The 17,523-nt window shown below is 42.3% G+C and overlaps 1 protein-coding gene and 1 non-coding gene across 4 annotated transcripts in view; both read left to right on the forward strand.

The window, feature by feature from the left end:
• The window catches only part of COG3 (component of oligomeric golgi complex 3), a 60,789-nt gene extending 43,605 nt beyond the window's left edge, over positions 1-17,184 (forward strand). Inside the window, 4 exon segments of one of the 3 annotated variants that reach the window (NM_001206537.1) lie at positions 4,986-5,061; positions 9,822-9,949; positions 10,896-10,994; positions 15,216-17,176. In NM_001206537.1, the coding sequence (NP_001193466.1) occupies positions 4,986-5,061; positions 9,822-9,949; positions 10,896-10,994; positions 15,216-15,245 (333 nt within the window). In that variant the 3' untranslated portion in view covers positions 15,246-17,176. 3 annotated transcript variants of the gene reach the window in all.
• On the forward strand, positions 3,544-3,632 carry MIR2285H (microRNA mir-2285h). The gene has a single exon (NR_107733.1). It is a non-coding gene; the product is annotated as a microRNA mir-2285h (primary transcript).
• Positions 17,185-17,523: the final 339 nt, after the last annotated feature.

Below are 17,523 nucleotides of genomic sequence, written 5' to 3' on the forward strand. Positions count from 1 at the left end.
TTTCTCACTACATAAATTTAAAAGGAGTGTGGTATAAATGTTTTCTACCAGCTTTTGATTTTTAAAAAATGGTGCTAGTATTGATATTTTGTAAGTTACAAATAAGTCATCATAGTTTTTACTAAAACTGCCCTCATGGACAACTAGTTTGTAGATTGTAGTATGTGTTTTGGGAGAGCACCCACATTAATACTGGTGGGAAATGCTAGAGATGAATATTTTACAGTAACAGAGCAGCAGAACGAATCTTCTGATGTAAGCAAGTTGGTTATAATGAAATCTTGGCTTAAAGGGTTTTTTCCTAGAAAAACAGAGTTTTCCTAGAAGTCAAAAGAGTGAAAATTTACTGATGGCAGTTGTCCAAGTTGACCTGAGTATAAGTTTGGTATGTTTAATATGTGCTAAGTCGCTTCAATTGTGTCCGACTCTCTGCGACGCTATGGACTGTAGCCCGCCAGGCTCCTCTGTCCATGGGATTCTCCAGGCAAGAATACTGGGGTGGGTTGCCATGCCCTCCTCCAGGGGGTCTTCCTGACCCAGGGATCGAACCCACAGCTGTTACATCTCCTACCTTGACAGGCTGGTTCTTTACCACTAGTGCCACCTGGGAATCTGGTTTAACTGTGCATTTTGCAAGATTCTGGACACTGAACATTCTTTAAAATTGAGACATTTAGGTAGAAAATATGTATCCAAGTCTGAATCATAGCATAGCTCTGCCTGGACATGCCACACACTGCAGCAGGGACCCCGTGCAGCTGGTCATGCAGCTCTGTTCATACTCCTCTCACTATGGGGCGGGGGAGGCAGAGGTCTCCCTCACTCCCGCCACCAGCTCAGTCTGTGTTGCCCTTCCTCGGTTCATTCGCAGTTGTCTCGATTTTCCTTTTACAACCCTGGTCCCTCAGTGCTCCTCACTGTTTAGTGAGGCTCTTTAGTAGATACTTCAACTCAGAGGACCCAGCATCCCTTCTACGTTATCTTATTCCAAATTGGAGAAGACTCTGATGCTGGTAAGATTGAGGACAGGAGGAGAAGGGGTGACAGAGGATGAGATGGTTGGATGGTATCATTGACTCAGTGGACATAAGACTGAGCAAACTCCGGGAGGTGGTGAAGGACTGGGAAGCCTGGCGAGCTGCAGTCTATGGGGTTGCAAAGCGTCTATGGGGTCGCAGAGAGTCAGACGTGTTCACATGTGACTGAACAACTAAAAAACAACAAATTCCAAATCTAGGTTTCTTCCCTTGTCCTCTTGGCATAGAGTGGGTCAAAGGCGAAGATACACACACACAGGCGACTCACATGCACTGTACACACTGGAGTTCATGCAGACGCTTGTGATCATTTAAGACATTGTTTCCTAGAATTTGTGGACCAAACATTTTTCACGTCTCAGCAAGTCAGCATTACTAGTACTCTGAATAGCAGAGACAGAGTAAATGCTTTTAAAACTTATAAGGATTTTCTTTGAAGGTAATTCTGCAGGTGCAGAATCTTACACCCCTTTTATTATAATTGCCATTGTAAAGCAGGCGGTTCTTGTGCCTTGATAAATGACTGCAAGAAAAACAGTAACTCGTCGATGTAGAAAGGAAACAGTATTTTACCTTTCATTTGGATGTATGCTTGTAGGTCTCAGTATTTACTATTTGGATGTAAGCCTCATTAGCAAAATGTCCTCAGCTTGTTTCTGAGTTTGGATTGATTTTAAAAATATATATGGATTTGCCATAAAACAAACTGTGAGAGTCTGTAGAAAACATTTTTAGGTTGTCAGAAGATTTTATTTTTTTGGACCTGAAGACTCCAGGTGTGATTCCGATCCCCTTCACCTGTTGTAAATTGGCTTTATTGTATACGTAGCTCTTTGCTTGAGCTCTCTTTGTTGAGATGCTTTGTTTTCATTAACTCTCCTTACATCCCCTCTACCTAGAGTAGGTAAATCATCTTCATTTCAGACTGAGAAACAACGTTAGCAGTGTGACCCATTACACATGAGATGAACATTTCTATGGTGTTTTTAATCTATCTGTTGTAAACATCCTTCCTGATTTTTGGGGGGTCACAATTAATAAAATTTTATTTTATAAAATAATGAAATTTCTTGAGAATGATAAAGTTCTAGAAGAACTTTGCCTTGTTTTCTGCTCCTTGAAACATAGCCTTTTCTCTCAGCATCATTTGAATGGTCCTGGGGAGTGCAGTGGGCTTCCCTGGAGGTCAGTCAGTAGAGAATCTGCCTGCAATGTAGGAGACTGCCTGCAATTCAGAAGACCTGGGTTTGATCCCTGGGTCGGAAAGATCCCCTGGAGAAGGAAATGGCAACCCACTCCAGTATTCTTGCCTGGGAAATCCCATGGATAGAGGATCCTAGTGGGCTACAGTCCATTGGGTCGCAAAGAGTCAGACATGAGTGAGCAACTGAGCATGCATGCAGGGAGTGTAAAACTGTTTTCCAAGTGTTGAGGGATAGAGGTTCATACAGAAACTTTTGGGTCAGATATTTTCCAAAACTAAAACACTGTCCATACTTTTTCATTGTTCTCAAATTTCATCATATTGAATATTGTTTGAAGCTGACTCCTAAGTAGGGCTTGGGGTAGTCATGAGAGCAGTCGAGAGAGTACAGCATTTCGAGGCGAGGATGCTGAGCTGCCAACCGCATTCTGCACCTCGTGACCGAGATGGGTGCATGTGCTCAGCTTCTCCAAGCCTTGTTTCTGATCCCTACAGAAGAGTGCTGTCGTATCCCTCCTTCTTACTTACAGTTGGTACAAGGACTCTGGTAGCTCAGATGATAAAAAATCTGCCTACAATGCTGGAGACCCGGGTTTGATCCCTGTGTCAGTTTGGGAAGGGAAAGGCTACCCCCTCCAGTATTCTTGCCTGGAGAATCGCATGGACAGAGGAGCCTGGCCAGGCTACAGTCCATGGGGCTGCAGAGTCAGACACGACTGAGCAACTTCCATTGTACTCTCTATACATCACTATATGTATCAGGACCAGAAGATCAAAGAGAGCAAAGTACTTTCTAAGTACTTGCAGAAATGTTAGTTTATGTGACAAATATGAAGTGAAGATTTTGCTTTTGCAAAAAAATCTGAATGAAAGTATTTTATAGGAAGTATAATTTCAAAGTTTATAGCTAAGCTAAAAAGTGTTTCCCATGGTAGGACCAGTTTATGCTAAAAACTCAGACTTATGTTAGCAGATTTCATTTCCTCTCAAGCAATTTGCTAAAGTATTGCAAGTTTACTCGTAATGTTCCCTCTTAAGTATTATGAATTTCCTCAGTAACAGTATAAATTAAATTTTTTTCTGACATAATGTTGTAATAGAATTTGACCTATAAGTTTCATTTCTGTTCTTAAGGTGTTATAACCTAATGGGAAATCAAGATGGATATGATGTAAACATGAAGATGTGTACAGCAGTGTCATTATGAGACAGTGGGCCTGTCTTCATCCTGTGGGGTTTTAAAAAAGATGCGGCTATTGGGGAAACTGAGGAAAATGCTCCTTGAGGTCTAACTTAAAGACAAGTATTGGGTTGGCCAAAAAGTTCATTCAGGTTTTTCCGTAAGATGTTAATGGGAAAACCGAAACGAACTTTATGGCCAACCTAATTAATTATCTAGATAGTAAATAGAGGTGAATATACCAGTCTGTATTTGCTTTTAATATAAAAATAGTTCTGTGTAGTGTATGTCGTTATGAAATTGGTTAAATTCTGGAACAGGCAGTGGACCAACAGGCAGGCGTTACTATTGAAGTGTAACAGTTGGATACAGAAGAATGTTCAGTCAGGACTTAGATTTAAGTGGGAAAAAACAGTTCAGAGCACTGTGTTCCTGCTTTTCTAAGTGTAGACGCATTAGTATGTTTCTATTTACGTTGGGAAATACTGGGGATAATATACACTAAACATGAGCATGTTTTTCTTTTAGCATTGTCTGATCCCTAGACAGTGACTCACTTTTAAAAGCAGCGTTTCACAGTAAACATAAAGCCATATAGAGGAATTGAGTGACAGTGGAAAGGGGCGATTTTATACACGTGACAGCATGAGCAAGGACCTAGAAGTAGATTCAGGAATGTGAACTTGGTACGCCTTGGTACCAAGAGGGCTCGAGAGGCCTGGGTTAACGTTATATCCTGTCTGTGCTCATTCTCTGCCTGCATATTTATGTGGCCTTCTTTATGAGAAATCGAAAGAGCTGGTGTTGAAGTCTTTCTAATGAGACTGTCTATTGAGGCCAGGGTCATGGCCTGGACCTTTGGCACCTAGCAGTCCATTTCTAAAAAGATGTTTTATGAATTTCTGTCTTTCACACTCCCCAGCTCCACCTTAGCCCCACTGTGGTCTGCCATCTTAAGAACATTCTTGTCCAAAATGCGTGGTTTTGCTTCTCTGCACTGGTGCTGAGGAATGAGGAGAGAAGTGACTAGAGGGTGGGCATCCACTTCCATCCCTCTCACACTGGTTGGAAAAGGGTGCTTTTTGATGCTATCTGAAAACTTTTTTTTTTTTAAATAACATTCTCTCTGCCTGTAATGAAGGAAAGGAGCCTATAGATATATAAAGGGGATTTTGTCCGGCTCCTGTGACATTTTTCTGATAACATAGGAAAATAATTTAAAGTTAACCTAACAGTCCACTTAAAGAGAGATCTGTTTTGTGTTGATGTTTCTCTCAGTCTTCATTCTTGTCTTCCTGAAATGTTTCAGGCAGAATGCCTCAGGACATTGGTGTGGTTTTCTTTTTGCAAAACAGTGGTATGCCTTGAAATCACGAAAGAAGTTTTGCTAAAATATTTTATTGGTTGTAAAGGACTATGGGAAATGATTCATTTTCTCTTAGAGCTGTACATTTGGTTATTGTTATTTTCATAGGTTTGAATGGTGTCACATCTTTTGAGAGCAGTTCTAGTTTAATTTGTCATCAGTGAAATGAAACTTTTTTCCTTTTGTCTCCTCTACTAGGTTTCAGCATTAAAAACAATGGCCAGTCAGGGAGGACCTAAATATACGCTGTCTCAGCAGCCTTGGGCACAACCAGGTATCTCGCATTTTACTATTTGGGATTTCCCTGTTAGGATGTCGGTTAATTTGCATTTATATAGTCATGCTCTGACAGCTTGGAGTTGTTTTCCTACTCCTGCTGTGGTTTAGGTTAATGCAAGATCCAGTTTGGAGTTGACAGGTCTTAATTGAGCCAACACTACTTGTATTTGAACAAGCATTCCAAGTCAAAGGAAGAATTAAAAAAAATACACACACACATATTAAAATAAAAATACACACGCGCACACCCAGTTAAAAATAAAATATGGCTTAGATGAGAATGCTTTGAGTGCACTAGTTTTTGTTTACCTGCTTTTCACTGTCTTAGAACTCGGATGAAAATACAGTGCTTGATAGTATGAAATTAATGGAGAGTATGCTACTGTTTCCAAGTATTATATGAAGAAATATTGGACATTATTACATGTTATACAAGTTACATTCTTTTTAATGTTTTAGAGTGTTTGAAAAAACATTGTAAAAGTTGTTTGGGAGTTGTCAGGCAATGTCATTGATTGGCAGAAATGCTTGAGATGTTTTCCTGTCTTAACTCTTTCCTAAATGTAAATTTTTTTGTGCTAGAAGGTTTTTTTCCTTCTTTGGCATTAGATAGTAGACATTGAAAATCAAGACTAGTTTTTGTGGGTTATTTTTAGTCCATTTTGTGACAGTTTAAGTTGTCATTCAACCAGAATAAATCACTTTGTTAGATTATATATTTCTGGCCGTTCCTTGGCTCATGTTGTGATAGAGATCCTTTGAAAGAGAAGAGCACGATGGCGAAGCAGTGAGTGTTTTAATTATGGGTAAGCTGTGTGCAAGTTGGTAGGAAGCAATTTTCTTATAGTGAAAAAGCCGAAGGATCATTCCATCTTAGCAGTTGTAAAAGATTGACTGTCTATAGACACTTAAACTAGAATTAGGTCTTTAACACGATTGGCTTTCCATAGTGAAAGAATGTATGTCTGTCGGGTACTTATTTCTTTTGGGAAAAAGAATTGAGGCCATTCTGAAATTTTCAGTTATTCTTATTAGTGCCTCAGGTTAGTCTGAAGTTGAAGTAGAACAGAGAAGAGTGAAAGTAGCTCTGTGTCTCTTAGGAAGATTTGTGAAGCATAGAGAATTATCACTTGTATTTGAATGAAAGGCAGGATTTTATGCCAAAAATTTGTCATGGGAACTTTTATAGGTTTGCATTGATTTGTTTTATTTTGCAAATAAACTTTGTGACACACTTTAGTCCTTCATTCACTGCGGTAGAGACAGTGAGTGGTATACTGGATTTATTATTTTAGACCTTGTGTTGTATATGAGATTGAAGTCTTCGCCATCTTACGAAAGGACAGAGAACATCCTTCGTGTAGTAGTACATTCTGTCAAGAGACAGAAAACCAACCTTTTACAGACAATACTGGCAGTTCTAACTATAGTCAGCCTGGTGGCAACCACTTGTTCTGACCCCTCAGGGTCAGCAGCAGACTTGTCAATCTGTAACTCAGCACCAGTTCTAGAAGGAATTCTGATTGTCTTTGGATTAACTGGGCTTTTGGCTCAAGGTTTCAGTTACTTGCAGAGCTTATTTAGAAATAGGAGCTGATTTTATTTTGAATGTTAATGTAGATGAAACTCTTGGGTGCAATAAATTTTTCTTAAAATAGGTAGAAACCAACAAATTGGCATAGGCATACTTAGTACAGCTAAGCCTAGGGGCTTGATGTATAATTAATGTATTTTCTTTCTGCTCTGAAAAGATTCTCTTTTGCTCAAAGTAGGGGCTGTCATTTTTCAAGTGGAATCCTAGGAGAAGTCTCAGTGTTGAGTGTGTGGTGCTCTTCAGTAGCACTACCGTTGTCATTAGTAAAGCAGGAGTAGATGAAAGGAAAAGGAAGCCAACAGGAGGACTAGATGAAATCAGGCTTACTGTTTTTGTCATTTAATCACTTAGTTTCTTTCTGTGTGAGGAGATGCTGGCCAACGTTAGCAGTGATACTTCAGTTTACCTAGTTGTATCTTCCACCCCCGTTGGCCACAGGGAGCTATGGAGTTGCTGTCTCTTGATCTGTAACAGGAGAAACCCACACTGAAATGTCAAAGATTTTTGAGCCTTTGGGGAGGGAGCACCAAGAACAGTCTAGGAACTTGTCGTGGACCCCTGGAACCCAGGGTTAATGTGGTACATGCAGACTTGATCACATTCTTGGGGTCAATTCATGATAAACTCATGAGATTGAGCTATAATTAGGATGCCAGTTTGTTATTTCACTCTGGGAGATATACCTTCTTAAGAACTAGGGTACTTTATTTACTGAGCTCCACATATAACTAGTTGTCCAGGCCTCTGAAAACTGACCAGTGACCCCTCAAGTGTGTTAGTGATGAGAGGGACAGAGCCTATGGAATTTACTGTCTTAAAGGAGTTTTCATCTGTTCATGAAAAACATGCAGTCCTTGGATTGTTGCTTCTTTCTTCTTGTGGGCACAGGCACTTTCTTGCCCTGCTCATCTGTGACCCTCCTCAACTGAAAAAACCTTTAATGTGGTATGAAAGTGGAAATGTGGAGAAGTATAAAATTAGAAGTAGTTCTGTTCTCCACCTCCAAACTAGTTCTCGCGAAGGTAACCGCTGTTCACAGCTGCTTCCCGAACGTGTGTTTTAGCACGTATGGACTTGAAATATGTTACACAAGTAAGATTATACTACTGTTACTTGAAAAACCTGGGTAACCACTTTTTAGGTAACAAGTTTTAGCTCAACACTCACCAGGTTTCCCTTTTGGTAAGTGTTGAGCTAAAAGACACCAAAAAGGCAAAGATCAGGAGAAGGAAGGAGGTATTACTTGCAGCAAGAAAGAGCACCAGGGATCTTTCCCAGAGCAGCATCTCCCCAGACAGCAAAATTGGGGAAGTTTTAAGCCAAGGGTACACGTATTCATGAAGGGGCTTGAGCAGAGGGGCTTCAGCATTGAACTGGGGCGGTGGTCTACAGAATCTAAGCTTTCATTGATTGAAGTCATGAGGGGCAGCAGCATCATTCCAGCCTCCACCTGGTATGGGTCTTACTTCCTGCAGAACTCAAAGACGTGTATCAGATTGTTCTCTGTATCCCTTGAGGACAAAGCTAGTGTTTTGTCACTGAACCGTTGTTTTTTGATTGCTTCTCCTTTGTTCCTGCATCCCCTCACTTCCCCTAAGATCATCCATTACTGAGACCTGTTCAGGGACAAGCATTGTGGCTGGGCTTAGATCACAAAATGACTTAGGACAAAATGGCTTCCCTTATGTCAAGAAAACCATGCTTGGTTCTCTTTTTCCAGCGACCTCCTACCCAATCTGCTTACAAAATATCCCCTCCCTGCCCCTTTTTAAAAAAACAGTTACTCGGTACCTTAGAGCCCCTTCTATATCAGCGTATCCAGCTCTACCCATTTTAAGGAATGGACACATATATCACTAGAGCACAATTTCTTTAATAATTCTGTTAATATTTAAATTACTTTTAGTTTTTCCTTACACTCTTTAATAAACACACATATCTTGGTGGTATTTTGTGAGCATGTCTATAAGGTAAATTTTCAGCAGTACAAACATTAAATATTAAAGAGTATGTGTATTTTCAGTTTTGCTAGACATTGCCCAGTATCCCGTCCAAGAAGTTGAACCAATTCATACTGTACTCCCATCAACAGTGGATGAAGGGGAATTCCCTGGTGGTCCAGTAGTTAAAATGGGCTTTCCAGGTGGCTCAGTGGTAAAGAACCCACCTACCAATGCAAGAGACACAGATTTGATCCTGGGTTGGGAAGATCCACCCACTCCAGTGTTCTTGCCTAGAGAATCCCACGGACAGAGGCACCTGGTGGGCTACGTGGGGTCACAGAGTTGGACATGACTTAGCAACTAAAGCAGCAGCAGATAGCCGGCAGTTAGGTCTCCACGGTCAGTGCCACATGGCGTGGCCAAAAATAATGGTGCACGAAGGGGGCTGTTTCCCCACCTCCGCCAAACGTGCATGTGCACAATCTTAGTGATTGTAACCAGTCTGAAATATTCCAGTTGTTTTAATAGGCATTTCCTTAATTATGAGTGAGGTCAACCATCTTTGTAATGATTAATCAGTCTTTTCCTTTCTAGCTTTCTAGGTAATTTTCTCTTTTAAGTACTTCCTACAGATTACTGCTATTCTTTTCCATTTGTACTTCTTTTGAGACACTACATCTGGGCTATTAACTATTTCAGTTACCATTTTCTGGAATTCTATTCCTTTTCTGATAATATAGTATAAGAACATAACAAATGGATTTTTATTTCCCATTAAATACGTGTGGGCATTTTCTGAATAATCTCATAAGACAGAGAGCATCTCTTACTGTGAGTCAGTAAGAGTCACAGTGAATAAGTCCATTCATTACGAAGTAATTCTTTCTAGTGTTTCTCTGCAGATGACTTCCAATTTTACCTTACCTCTGGTCTCCAAATTCCAAAGGCACCATACTACTGTCCCTGTGAATGTCCTGAGCCGTGCTGGGGGAATTCTTTTCTGTTTAGTCTTTGCAGTTAGAATTTTATATATCTAAATACTTAATGAATGTTTATGGGCTTGTGATTAAACTGATAAATAAACAAAAGTGAAAAAAAATTCTTTGAAGAAATAGTCGTCTTTTGCTGTTTTTCTCTCCTTTTATTATCTTCTGAATTAAAATGGAAGTAGTACTTCTGTTTTTATTTGTGATACTAAGGAGGCTAATTTCTTTCCAGCAAAGGTCAGTGACCTTGTGGCAAGTGCCTACAAGACGATAAAAGCAAAGCTGCCCCTGACATTGAGAAGTATGTCCTTGTACCTATCCAACAAGGATACGGAGTTCATCCTGTTTAAACCAGTCAGGGTAAGTTTCATGATGATCTGTTTGAATGTTGGCTGGTCTTTTCAAGTATTCTTGCTTCGTCTAGCATTTTCCTCTTCCTGTAAACATTTGGAAATGTTGATCTACTATTCTAGTGCAGTTGATTAAAAAAAACACTGGGATTCTTGAAAGACTTAACAAAGCTTGCATCTCTCTGATTCTGCCCCTCTTCCCCCCCAGCCCTCATTTTGTCTTAATTTTTTATGGTTACCTATGGCACAAAGGTAATTTCTGCCAAAAAGTAGAAATTAGTAAATGAGTGAATAAGTAATCAGACCTCTGTGTGAGATGTGGCCCAGCACTTGAGAGAATAGCATCTCAGGAACTATGCCCCATTTTACTGGTGAGTGGAGAAGGAAATGGCAACCCACTCCAGTATTCTTGCCTGGAGAATCCCAGGGACAGAGGAGCCTAGTGGGCTGCTGTCTATGGGGTCACACAGAGTCGGACACGACTGAAGCGACTTAGCAGCAGTAGCAGCAGCAGTGGAAATAAATGGCTTGCAGCGACCCCCAAGGGATTAAACGCCAGAGCAAATTTAGGTCACTGCTTCCAGCTCTGTGTTGAGCTCACATCTTTACCCAAGGCATTGGTTGATTTTTAAAGTACAATTTATGTGTCTGGGAACTTCATTATCTTTTGTGGAAGAAATTGCTGCCGAAGACTCTTATTATTCTCTGGAGGGAACAAAGCTGGCAAGAGTTTAGTTTTTTCCAGGAAATACTATCTGATAAGTCTTATTAGTTAGGTTGTGCTGGTATGTGAAATGTTAAGGACCAGTTACATGTCTTTGGTAATCCCCTGGAAGATACGTCTCCTCCACTTGTTTTGGCAAATAGTAGTATTAACTTCCTTGGTTCTTCATGTTTAAGGAGGCTGAATCTGTTTTCAGCGACTCGTAATACAATTGCCTTTTCTTCTTTCTAAGAATAATATTCAGCAAGTCTTCCAGAAGTTCCACGTCTTGTTAAAGGAAGAGTTTAGCCCTGAAGATGTTCAAATCATTGCTTGTCCTTCAATGGAACAGGTAGGCGATCCGTGTTACTTTTATAACCTTTTAGTTATCTGACTTGAGTAGATAGGGTCTTTTGAGTTACCATATTTTGTTGTAATTTTTAAAATTACAACACATTTGGCAATGGTGTTCAAAGTTTCAGTTGCTTCTTTTTTGTTTTTTGGCCACACTTTGTGGCACATGGGGTCTTAGTTCCCCAACCAGGGATCAAACCTGGCCCCTTGCCATGGAAGCATGGAGGCTTAACCACTGGACCGCCAGGGAAGTCCCCTCAGTTGCTTTTTAATGCTTTCTGATAATTGAAAGTTGCTCTGTTTAAAATAAACTCTTTGTGGAAAACTCAAATAGTGGTATTTAGGTTGCTGCATAGTTTTGTTTGCAGTATGTATGATAAGAGGCCCATGTTTCAAAGATGTTAGAAAGAGGTCCTCTTTCTCTCTTCTTCCTAAATTAAAAAAACCTGAATAGAGAGCTCAGCCTGTGTTTACTGTCATCATTTATTCAGTTCTGTCGGCAAACTTTTATTGAGTAGAAGTAGACTGGCGCCACAGAGGGTATTTTGTTTATGGTTTTAAGAATCATTGAGGAGTTTAGTGTATGGTAAGGACTAGAGAGGAGAGCAGTAAGGTTGGTGAGCGTCTGATTGGTTTGCGTTGAATCTGCAGGGAGAGAGACTGGAGGCAGTGAGTGTGGTCAGTCTTTGAGGAGTTCTGCTGTGCAGAGAGAGAAGAGATGGGGTGGTAACTGGAGGAGAAGTGGGGTCATTTTTAAATTGAGGTATAATTCATATACCATAAAATTCATCTTTTTAATTCAGAGTTTTTGGTATATCCACTAAGTCCTGGAACCATCACCGCTGTCTAATTTCAGAGCATCTTCATCCCACCCCAGAGAAACCCCTGTCCTTTAGCAGATTCTTCATTCTCCCCTCTGCTGCTGCTGCTGCTGCTAAGTCGCTTCAGTTGTGTCCAACTCTGTGAGACCCCAAAGACGGCAGCCCACCAGGCTCCCCCGTCCCTGGGATTCTCCAGGCAAGAACACTGGAGTGGGTTGCCATTTCCTTCTCCAGTGCATGAAAGTGAAAAGTGAAAGTGAAGTCGCTCAGTCATGTCCGACTCTTAGCGACCCCACGGACTGCAGCCTACCAGGCTCCTCCGTCCATGGGATTTTCCAGGCATGAGTACTGGAGTGGGGTGCCATTGCCTTCTCCGCTCCCCTCTTCTACTAATCCACTTTTGTCTCTATGATTCGCCTAGTCTGGGTAGTGCTTTAAATGGAATCATGCAATTCATGGCCTTTGAAGACTGGCTTCTTTCTCTTAGCATCATGTTTTCAAGGCTCATCTATGCTGGAGCTTGCATCAGAACTTCATTCTTAACGGCTGTATGAGTTTCTTATCTTTCAAAGATAAGGTGTCTCTGTAGTTCTAGGGTCGTGTACAATCAGGACACTTTTTTATACGTCATCTGAAGTAATTAGGGAGTGGCTGTAGTGGTGCTGTGGAACATGGCAGACGAGGAGCAGGAGGAGCTGAGGGAAAGAGAGGGAGAAGGTGGGAGGAACCCGGGCTATAGGTCCTGGTCGAGTCAGGATTGTGCAGTGGGCGGACAAGAGGGAAGACGAGCTGGAAGATGGTTGTGGGGTTGCAGTGTGAGCGGTGACAGTGGGGAGCAGCTGCAGTGAGGGGTTACATGGAGCTGGCAGGTGCCCGCGGCCTGAGGAGCTGATGAGGTTGGCGAAAGAGGAGGATGTTGGAGGAAAGGAGCGCAGAACTGAGAGGCCTCCACCCTGGAAGGGTAGCTGTCAGGGTGTTGAAATCACCAAGAATACTCGCAGGAGTAGTTTTAGAAAAAAATGATAGCGTTCTGAGACCTGCAAAAAGTGCCCGGCCAGGTGACAGCCGAGGAGTGGTTGGTGGAGGAGTGAAGCGTGGCCTGGTCTGAAAACCAGAGCTGGGGAGAGTGGCGGGAGAAGGAAGGAGAATGGTCCGGGAATGACATTGAGGGGCAGAGGGGACTCTGGTCCTGCCTCCAGGCCCGGTGATCGCGGGCAAGCGGAAGAGAAGCAGCCATCACCCGAGAAGGCTGCGAAGGAGGCCTGTCCTGGCGAGGGGAGGGCGCCAGGCTGCCAGCCAGAGGGCTGGGCTGTGAGGTGGCAAAGAGCCCCCGAGGGGTGACTCGGGCCTCGGCTGCCTGTGGTGGGTAAAGGTGTGAGGGGAGGAGGGTCTGGCGAGAACACGCAGAGCTCCTGGGTTCCCGCCTGACTCCTGCCCGTGAGGTGCGTGCTTTAGTGTGTGTGCGTGTGTCTGTAAATTCCAGGTTTTACCGTGGTCACCCACACTGTGTGCAACTCAGTTGCTTTGCTCTTCTTCTCTCTTCTGTTGGTGAACCACTGAATTATTCTCACAACAATGAACCAATGGGTTGCAACCAGTAGTTTGAAAAACACTAAGAGAACCCATCCTCTTCACTGTTCCTTGATCCTCTTTCAGAACCGTTTCATTTTCTAGATAATAATAACAGCTGCTATTAGTGACTGCTGATGACCCTATGTGCAAGACAACAAAAGAGACACAGATGTAAAAAGAGCAGACTTTTGGACTCTGGGAGAAGGAGAAGGTGGGAAGATTTGAGAGAACGGCATTGAAACATACATATTATTATATGTAAAATAGATGACCAGTGCAAGTTCGATGCATGAAATAGGGCTCTCAAAGCCGGGGCTCTGGGACCACCCAGAGGGATGGGGGTGTGGGGAGGGAGGTGGGAAGGGGGCTCAGGATGGGGGGACACGTGCACCCATGGGTGATTCATGTCAATGGCAAAAACCACCACAATATTGTAATTAGCCTCCAATTAAAATAAATTAATTTTTTTTAAAAAAAGGAAAGGACAGTTATAGTTGCCAGTAGATCTCATAAATGTGCAATATGCATACTTAATAGTAAATAAAATGCAAAAAAAAACCCAAAAAAACAAACCCCAAAAAACCCTTGCGTGTAGAAGGACGCACTGCCAGGCTCAGTCAGCCGCAGGTCTCTCTAGGGCCAGGGTGGCAGACCTGCAGAGCTCAGGCTGCGTCCCTGCCGGCGACAGTGGCGACTTCTCTGGTTTCCCGGGGCCGGCTCTGTGTCACGCCCTCCTTTACAGAGGGGGCAGGGGGCTCCCGAATCTGCCGGGCCTGTTCTTGTGCAATGAAGAATCACTTAAAGAATTCCTAGCATACAACTCTCTGCACAGCACACTCTGCATAGAGAAAGATGAAGTTGGTTATTTACAGGGGTCCCCAACCTTTGGGATCTAATGCCTGATGATCTGAGGTGGAAGTGATGTAATAATAATACAAATAAAGTGCACAATAAATATAATTCAAGTGAATCATCCCCAAACTGTCCCCACCCCCAGTCCATGGAAAAATTGTCTTCCACGAAATCAGTCCCTGGTGCCAAGAAGTTTGGGAACCTCTGAGAGCTATTTGCCAACAAAGGTCCGTCTAGTCAAGGCTATGGTTTTTCCTGTGGTCATGTATGGATGTGAGAGTTGGACTGTGAAGAAAGCTGAGCCCCGAAGAATTGATGCTTTTGAACTGTGGTGTTGGAGAAGACTCTTTCAAGTCCCTTGGACTGCAAGGAGATCCAACCAGTCCATCATAAAGGAGACCAGTCCTGGGATTTCTTTGAAAGGAATGATGCTGAAGCTGAAACTCCAGTACTTTGGCCACCTCATGCGAAGAGCTGACTCATTGGAAAAGACTCTGATGCTGGGAGGGATTGGGGGCAAGAGGAGAAGGGGACGACAGAGGATGAGATGGCTGGATGGACGTGAGTCTGAGTAAACTCCAGGAGTTGGTGATGGACAGGGAGGCCTGGCGTGCTGTGATTCATGGGATTGCAAAGAGTCGGACACTACTGAGCGACTGAACTGAACTGAGAGCTACTTCTGTTTTTGTCAGCATTGGTGTCTAGTTTTTTTTCTGTCTTCCTCATCGGATTCTGAACGAGTTAAGGGTCCAGGTTTGGGCGTACCTCCTCACAGGACCCCACGATGCGCAGTGCCCCAGGGGCTGCTTCGGGAGTCAGACCATCACGGGTCCAGGTTCTACTTTACAGCTGGGTTTATTGGTTTCTTAAAAATTTTAGACTTGCCCTGTTGTTCTGGTTGTGAGAACCTGAACACCTTTTCTTGAGTACGGTATTGCACAGTGGAACTAACACAGCCTTTCTCTGCTTTTCAGCTGAACCTCCTACTGTCCGTTTCTAAATAACTTGGCCCATTGGGCTGTGCGTATGGATGGCCAGCTGGCAGGAACGGGCTGCCAGGTCCAGAGGCTGCAGGACACCGGGGAATTGGACGAGGGACGTCCCCAGAACCACACGGCCGCCGCTCAGGGCTGAGCACAGAACGAAATGGAAGCAAAGTGGCAATGATTTGTGTTTCCCTTTTAAAAACATCAAAATGCCAAAGATAAGCTATATAGTCTATGAGCGCTGATAACTGCCTCACTTAAATGGTCACAAGCAGTGTAAGTTTTTAAGGGGAGAAACTTGTGGCGGGCACACAGGGAAATGGTTCTTAAGAAAGATGCGGTGAAAATAGGTTACAGTAAATACCGCAAAGAGCTTTACGGAAATACAGCTAATTAGGAAACTTCTGAGAGTAAGGTTTGTTAGAGCAAGAAACACTGCAGTCCTTTTAACCACTGAGCATTCCACAGTACTATTTTTTTTTTTTTTTTTACTTCCAGAAATGTTATTTCTACACTCTATTTATAATGTTTCTCCTCTCGCTTTGAAGTTTAGTTTGGAGTAGATTGGCTGCTTCTGAGACGTCCTGCTTTCCAGGGGATTCAGGGTGTTCTCTTTCTGCGTGTTTGATGTGAGGTAGTTTCAAAATGCAAGGGCCTCGTGTAAGGTCCCAGAACCTGTACTGTGAATGGCTTTGGTACAGAGCATTCAGAGCAGGCCGGGGCTGCAGCCTCCTTGTGGTGGATACATGCGTATCTTTAATGAGAATCTTCATGGTACAGTGGGCAGTGTTTGTGAGGGGGAGGTACCAATTAGGGCATCTTTAGGCTGCCACACTGAGGCGGCCAGGAAGCCTGATGAATAGCAGGTTGCATGCACGATGCTTAGGGTTACCAGCTTTCTGCACATTGCCTTCCATTTCCGTAGTTCTTTGAAAAGCGAGCACTTTTTATGTCCCGAACATTCACAGCGGCTGTGCCGCGGGCCAGCCTTGTGAATCTGCAGCCTGCAACAGCAGAATACAGTTTACTTACAAACTGGTGAAGACCTCCCATGCCTTGAAATGGACTGCCTGATATCAGGGATCATCAGATTAATCACGCACATCTCTTGAGTTTGCCTACAAATACCTGTTTCCTGATTGAATTGGTTTTGCCTCTGATGTTACAGTAAATGTCACCTGCTTTTTGGTTCACAGTGAATTTTGAGTTACTCAGACACTAGTTTAGAGATAGAACGCTAACAAGGGCTCTGGAACATAGCCAGCAGACCGCACTCTGTGAGACTGTATTCTTCATCCACTTCAAGTAGACTCCCGCCTTCATGCGGACAGTTTACACACCCCGATGTCTGTCATTTTAAAGGGTCACTTGCTTTTCACCTCAGTGTAACTTGGTGATGGATGTTGCTTGATAGACCTTAGTACTCTGTATATTTTGGGAAGGTAGAAGGTAAAGAGGGGCCATATTCATTCTTTGATAGGAAATGAATGAATTAGGAAGATTCTACTCACTTCTACTTACTATTTTAAATATGTGTTTAATGAAATAAACTGTAAAATATCCAGTTTTGTATATTATATGTACATTTGATTTTTAAATAGCCTTTCCAAAGAAATGAGGGCATGATTATTGTACAGTACTATGGCTGATTTCATTTGATGTACAGAGCAGAGGATGTTCTTCAGGATAAAAATATTTGATGGCACTCATTCTTGTGCTTTGAATCTTTTATTTCTGAAACACTCAAACACCTTACTGAGTAGGTAATAGCGATCCAACCTGTTTGCTAAATGACTGTTTGTTTAAATCTGTACAGTTTAAAGTGTTCACTTATACAAAGAGTGTACATACTTTCAAATAATTAATTTAAAATGCTTTATATTATTTGGCTAGAAATTGCTGTTTTTAATAAATGTGAATTTTTTCAGAAATAAAGATTTTTGCTTCCTACTTTGTCCTCATGAGTGTGTGTGTGGATCCTTTTAAAAGAATTTTTTTAATTAAGATTTTTATTGTTGATTCACACACGGTTGTGAGAAATCATATAGACCGAGCCTGTGTACCTGGACTGGATTTCTCCCAGTGGTCCATCTTGCGGAACGGTAACACGTATCACAAGCCAATGGTGGTACTCTCCATCAGTGTTACTCCCATTTCCCCCATTTTACTGGTATTGTGTGGGTTCTTTTGGCAAGATGATTATTGTGGAAAGGCATTTTTGAAACATTTAATGCCTCATTAATTGAAAGATAATTTTTCTTCATTTGCAAAACCGCCAATTTCCAGAGTACCATCA

Source organism: Bos taurus, chromosome 12 (assembly GCF_002263795.3).
Source record: "Bos taurus isolate L1 Dominette 01449 registration number 42190680 breed Hereford chromosome 12, ARS-UCD2.0, whole genome shotgun sequence".
NCBI lineage: Eukaryota > Metazoa > Chordata > Mammalia > Artiodactyla > Bovidae > Bos > Bos taurus.